We start from the raw sequence: 6,944 nt of genomic DNA on the forward strand, positions 1-6,944 counted from the left end.
TGAGGGATTTTTGGGTACTTCCTCGATATTAATAAAGCATCTCAAATATCAAAAGGGTAATCTTACTGTCCACTACAAAATAGTGATGTGACTTTACTTCCATGCTACAAAATAATAGAAACTATCTTATTTTCACTCCAACCATTCAAATAGGGGTGTAATCGATCGAGTTCGAGCCGAGCAGTAGCGAGCTCGAGCTCGAGCTTGACTGAAAATTCGATACTCGATACTCGGCTCGAGCTCGATCGAGTATTTATTTTATAGCTCGAGCTCGACTCGGTACACAAATCAAGCTACTCGAGCTTGCTCGATTAAGTTCGAAAAAGCTGAAAATAACCATAAACATTATGCTCGAGCTCGAAAGTTTTTCCCCTTGATTTTTATCAAACAAATCTAATATTATATATATACATTCATGCTCGATTAGGCTCGCGAGCACTCGAGCCAAGTATCATAATACTCGAACTCGACTCGCTCGACTACTCGAGCTACTCGAGCTCGAGCTCGGTTTGACTGTGACCAAGCCGAGTTCGAGTTTTCACCGAGTCGAGCTCGAATAGCTTGTGAGTAGAGGTGTATCATTTACACCCCTACATTCAAACATACAATATTTTTTTATATAACATTTCTTGCTACAACTAAAAATACTGAACTATCAATATCAATTTCAACTGAAACTTTCACTTCTATAGAAGTGACATTGAACTATCAATTTTAACTGAAGCTTTCACGTCCCACTGTCCACTGAAGTGACACTTCCAAACATCCACCACCACGATAGAAAAAACTAGAACAGAAAACACAATCTTTATGTTTACTTGCCTCGAGATCAGAGAGCCCTTTTTCTTATCCGCCATCCACTTGCTTTGCGATCATATAGGTGACCTTATTTTATGCGGTCACTTCATCTACCATTCACTTGCCTCAAGATCAGACCTTTAACGAAAGCATTGACTTCACCGTCACTCTTTGCCTTTTTATGACTCTTTTCTTTGTTGCTCGGCCGGAGAGCAAGGTCGCTCTCTCTCCCTCCCTCCCTCTCGCTTTCTGTGTTCGTCGTTGGCTCTCCGATCTCTAAGCTCTCGGGACAACTGATTCCGATCTGTTTTTTAAAAAAATTTTTTTTTCAAGGAAATTTATAGTAGGGTTTAAGAAAATTGGAAGTAGTTTGTTATGGTCTCTATTTGTGTTGCTTTTTCGGTTGATTGATGAAGGCTTGAGAAAAGGGAGGAAGGGAGAGAGAGAGAGAGAGATGAAAGAAGTTGGTTCTTGTTTCTCTATTGCGTTGCTGCTGTTGTTCTTGTCCCTGAATCGGTTCAGCTGTGCGACTGAGGTAAATTTTAGTGATTTCACTCTTCAAAATTTGTTTTTCCCAGTGAGAAATGTTGTTTTCGTATTTACTTTCTTGCTGATTTTCGTTTTCCCTACTCGACTTGGTACTGCAGCTGAGGTGGATATTAGTGGTTTTAGCTCTTTCAAGTTTTGATTTTGGAGTGAGAAGGTAGTGTAGGTTCGATAAAGACAGTAGTTTTTATGAAGTTTTTTTTTTCTTATATCAAATGTTAGTTCTTGATTTACTTATCAACAATTTTAATTTGCAAGTGTGAAAAACCAAAATTTTATGAACCGTTTTCTTATCAAAAAAATTTGAGTTTTATCTGTTTTTCAGTTGATGTTCATCTTCCTGAATTACCTTAGTAGTGTAAAGTAAATGAGCTGAATTTTAGTGGATCAGTTCTTGAGTGGGGCAAAAAACAATCTGATAGACCTTTCCTATGAGTTGCTTGTTTTTGTAGACAAGTGACCCGCAATCATCAGCGGATAAGAAACACCGTGTTAAGGATTTGAATGCTGATCAAAGGGCTCAACCAGATCCAGGGAAAGAAGGTGAAGTGAAGAAGGATAAACATGAGTTTGTAGGGTCTGGAGAAGAGCAGAAAGTGCATGAGAAAAGTGATCCAAAAGGAAGTGTGAGTGAAGAGAAGGATAAACCCCAGGAGGAATCTGAAGTCAAGGGTGTTGGTGAAAATGGGCAAGGAGGAGAGGTTTCTGATAGCAAGACAGAGCCTTTGAAGAATTCTTATGTTGAGGTTTGTGACCCAATGAACCAGTGCAATGATGAAAAGAACAAGCTTGTTGCTTGCCTGAGAGTTCCCGGAGAAGGTAATTTATCTGCTGAGCTTTATTTTTAGAAAGAATTGATGAACTGTTTGATGAATCTGTTGATTGGACTGCTTGAATGCATCATATTTATGATTTATTATGGATAATCTTTGCCTTTAACTTGAAATTGATTGATAGAGATAAATCACAAAAACAGTTTGCTGGCAAAAACATAGTGTCGAAAACTAACTGAACAAGTTGAACTGCTGAACCTTTGAAATAATACAAGACATACTACAAGGCCTGGTACTGCTATCTGTAACCACCCACATATTACTAAAGCGCCTAAAAGTAAAAGAACTGAATGAGAAAGCTAGAACTTAGTATGGAACACCATCACTTGACCTTGTCTGGGATGAGGATTGACGCCTTAACCCTTTGAAACAACAACCATTTTACCAAATAGAGCGAGTGGCAATTACGACAAGAGTCTCTAGTTTGTTATTCAAAATTCCAATTTGTTGGTTGAAGTCCATTCATGTTGGAGACATCTTTTTCTCTGAGGAGAAAGCCTTTGGTCAATTCAATTCTTCTTTGTTCAGTCTCCCTTCTCATCCTTTCTTTTTTTATTTGCGATGGGTTGCAACTCACATCTGTAAGGCTTGCTTTCCTCCCTGCCGATGTGTGGGTCCTGTAGTCAAGCTCCCTTCTACCATCGCACTCGAAGGCCAATCTCTGTCTGGCCCAATGAAGCCTTTGCATGACTATGGCTTGGCTTCCAATTTAGTGAACAGAAAGTTATCATTCTTTCAGAGCCAACTAGTTAAAGGAATTTCACATTGAAAGTGAACTAATGTTTCCAAAACCTCTTGGGACAAGAACTAAGAACTAGATGAAAACTTAGTAGAAAAAATATTCCTTTACTTAATGTATCAACTACAGCAAATTTGTACCAAGGATCATGTGTTAAATCTCAAAGCTTTGCACAATAATAGCAACAGAGCTTCTATTCTTGAAAGAGATAATAAAGGGTGTGCTGCTCTTTCTCATTTAGTGCTAACGGAGAGAAGGGCCAACAGCTCTACACCAGGATGTGCAATGAAAGGAATTAGTAAAGCAGCTCAGTTAGCGTATACAGTGATAGCATTTTAATTCATGACAAAATCCACTTACTACTTTGGGATACTTCTCATCTATTGTGTGATCAAGCTTCCAATTATCTATCATGGCCATTGTTGATGAGGACTTCATTACTTATCATGAATACTCATTCCTAATCTCTCATCCCGTAAACCCTCTTCTGTGATATTTGTAATCATGTCCTTCAATGCTATTTCAAAGAAACAACTACTTAGAAGGCCTTAAATTTCCCCTAGAGAATTGAATTTCTCACCTCAAAAGAACTCGAATTTCACCGAGAAAGATGCATCATGAATAGCCTGATCAGCACAAAGCCCATGTTCAAATTTTAGCAAATTGTGAAAGAGCATCTCAGCCAGAATGTTCAGACTCTTCGCCAACAGATAATTCCTAGTTCCATAATCTTCTTCATGCTCAAAGAGGATTGAAAATTAACAAGGAAGGAACCTTTTTTATTTTTTATTTTTTTTTTATTTTTATCACCTGAACCTTCCAATTCCGTGACCAACCCCAAAATAAATAACCTTTGATGATCATCATCATCTACAAGGCAATCATTAAGCACCCTAACGATACTATATATCTGAAAATCTTCGATTATATACTTTTTCTTTGTTTTCTGGATCTATTTATGCAAGAAAGCAGTAATCAACCATTTGACAATTTTATTGTTTGATAGCTTCAATTTTTTTTTTCCTGGTTATCATTGCATGAGTATTGTCCTGAAGAAGGATGGTACTTATTTAATCTTTTAGAAAAGGTCATTGAAGTGTGATGTGATCTCTCCCCATCGGAATGCATTGTTGCTACAAGCTGCTGGTTGATTGGATCAAGAATAAATGGACATCTTTATTTAGAGGATTTTAGCTTTTCATCTCTTTTTAGCATTAAAGAGTATTAGAGCAGAAGAAATCTTTTTATATATATCTATATATATCTTGATAGTATTTTGTATTGAAATGAGAGAACATGTACTGCTTCTGTGATTTTAAAAATGTTAGAAGTCTGGCAATTTTAGTCGTAGAGATCAATATAAAATTCTGCATTTTGGCTTTAATTATAGCTTTGTAGTGGTCTGTGGGAGAATTCAATCACATGGATGAATGGTATACGTAGTTTACCAGACAAAAATTAGTTGGCCTGATACATCTGATTTATATGCATGTTGGGGTAAATAATCTAGTAAAAACATGTAGAGAGATGATGCGGGCATAATCATATGCTGAAATTGAACTTTTCCTAGAGATTTCTTATCCTTTGAATTGTTTGAGGTTGAACCTGTTGAAATATGAGCAAGAGAAAAAGCAAGTGACAATCTCATGCTTGTTGCGAATATTTTAAATGACCATCCACCTATTGTCATTGCTTCGACTTTCACGTCTAGTTGACTGCTGATTTCCTTCAAAAACAAGCTTTATTGTTATCTTATGCCAAATCAAATCATACTGTCTTTATCAGTAAGCCGTTCAATCTGTTGATTGTATCAGTTCTGCTGTAGAAGGTAACACTACAATCTTGTTTTTATTATCGTTTTTAGGAGTTAAGCATGAGGCTGATGCTTTGGAGAAAGCTAATCAGCTTACCATAATTATCACATTAGGCAATGCTTAAAAAAGGTATATACATGATTATCTGTTAATATAGATGTAGGACCACAACTTCTATTTGTGTGTCTTGAAGTGTATTTCTGCAATTTCTTTTGTACTAAAAGGGGAGGTAAATAGATCTTCTTGGGAAAAAGAAAGGTCTTAAACTGCTTAATTTGATTTTCCTTATTTCATGTGCACTTCAATTATGTTCTGCAGATAATCATCAGCACTCCTGCCAATACTTTTGTTTCAAATATCTATATATCACGAATTCATTCATGTGCATCCTATTGCCTTAGAAACCATCATTTTTTTTTCCAGTCCTTGTTATATGTAGTCTCATGCAAAATGTTCTGGTGAAAATACCTTAGGACTAGCTGATACCCAGATTTCGGTCATACTTTTAATTTGTTAATGTTCATTCTCAATTTGCTGTTGTGGCATCAAACTCAGACATATGATATTGACAGACATACTGGATATCTTTATTTGTTTTCCAGATTCGTTATCTCTTTCGCTGTTGATTCAGAACAAAGGATCCCAATCCCTTACTCTTAACATTATTGCACCTGACTTTGTTAGTCTGGGGCAATCAACAGTCAAAATCCTGGCAAAAAAAGACAAAAAGGTATACATTTTATTCTTATGACATTGTTAGCATGCAAATTAAGTTTAATATCGTAGTTCCCTACAAACTTTTGTTCTTATCTTGTTTTCTCAGTGGATGGTGTTTAAAGATTACAATAATTTATGTCATGAAACTATTCCTGCAATTTACTTCAGTTGACTCTGATGTTATTCAGCTTACTTATATATCTTCGATCTCATGAAACTATGCAGGTGTCAGTTTATGTTAAAGATGGCGCAAACGAGGCAGTGATACAGCTGAAGACTGAAACGGAGGAAATATGCACTTTCCGCTATGGAAATACAAACTCAGATGCTATGAAAAAGACTGAAGTTTCATTGTTAACCAGATACATAATTTCTGCACATGTCTCTTTCATTTACTTGATCATTGGTGCTGCTGTTATCATTGGTGCAGTTTGGCTGTGCATGAAATTGCGGCGAATGAACCAACCAAAAGATGACCATGAGTACCAAAAGATGGAGATGGGACTGCCAGTTTCCATTGGAGGGAAGAAGGAAGCGGACGATACTGATGTTTGGGACAAGAGTTGGGGAGATGGCTGGGACGATGAGGAGGCACCAGTGACACCTTCAAAGCCTGCTTCGACTCCATCATCTAAAGGTCTCGCTCCTCGGAGATTTAACAAAGATGGTTGGAAAGATTAAAGTGCAGATAAAGGGTAAAGATTTCATCCTCCTCAAGAGCTCTTCTTAAGTTTTGCATCCAATGCTCCCCATTAGTGCCATTCCTGGTGTTGTTTATTATATCTATGTGTGACTTTTTTAAAAGAAAAAGTAGAAAACAACAATAGGTTATTGTCCTCTTCTCATTTTACAGGTGGGTTTTTGTTGTGATTTGATGGCCATTTGTTCCATGAAGTGAGTTATTCAGCAAATGTAATATCTTCATATTGTGTTTTTAGGACTATTTTTCCACCATGATGAATTATATTTATATGTCCATGATGAATTATATTTATATGTATACCATTGTAAAATCTCCAAATCGTGCAGAGGCAGATGTGTAATGATTTTTAACCCGTATGATGTACCAAAAACCAGAAGTAGGAAAAAAAATAAAATAAAATAAAAACATTATCAAGTCATTATCTTTAATGTTTTTAAATCTGTTATTCTTATGTTCTTTCAATAATTAAAAAAAATATATAATTCCTCTTATGTAACAATGACAATAATAATAAGACATGGTTTGTATTGTTTGGAATCTCCAAAAGAGTTTTCCATCACCAATAATTAAAAAAAAATAATGAGCAAAGCATTCTCTTAATTTATAAATTATGAATTTTGTTATATTTATAAAACAAAGAAAAAATCTTATAAAAAATCTTATTAATTGCTATCTATTTATAAAATAATAGTGAATTGGCTATTTCAAAATTGAATATTTAGCTTAATTTTAAAAAAATAATAATATGAGTTCAGTCTATAATTTTTTTAATAATTCTTTATTAATTTTAAGGT

At 35.6% G+C, this 6,944-nt stretch overlaps 1 protein-coding gene across 2 annotated transcripts; it reads left to right on the forward strand.

Moving 5' to 3' along the window:
- The first annotated feature begins 980 nt into the window (after positions 1–980).
- Positions 981–6,423, forward strand: LOC120256941. 2 transcript variants are annotated; one of them, XM_039264599.1, is made up of 5 exons: positions 981–1,333; positions 1,797–2,163; positions 5,333–5,460; positions 5,673–6,142; positions 6,301–6,384. In XM_039264599.1, the coding sequence occupies exons 1-4, from the start codon at positions 1,253–1,255 to the stop codon at positions 6,126–6,128; spliced, it is 1,032 nt and encodes a 343-aa protein (XP_039120533.1). In that variant the 5' UTR covers positions 981–1,252; the 3' UTR covers positions 6,129–6,142; positions 6,301–6,384. The 2 variants fall into 2 exon arrangements, with proteins under 2 accessions (XP_039120533.1, XP_039120531.1); XM_039264597.1 differs by having other exon boundaries at positions 5,673–6,423.
- The last annotated feature ends 521 nt before the right edge of the window (positions 6,424–6,944 follow it).

Source organism: Dioscorea cayenensis, unplaced genomic scaffold, assembly GCF_009730915.1.
Source record: "Dioscorea cayenensis subsp. rotundata cultivar TDr96_F1 unplaced genomic scaffold, TDr96_F1_v2_PseudoChromosome.rev07_lg8_w22 25.fasta BLBR01001739.1, whole genome shotgun sequence".
NCBI classification, from domain to species: Eukaryota; Viridiplantae; Streptophyta; class Magnoliopsida; order Dioscoreales; family Dioscoreaceae; genus Dioscorea; species Dioscorea cayenensis.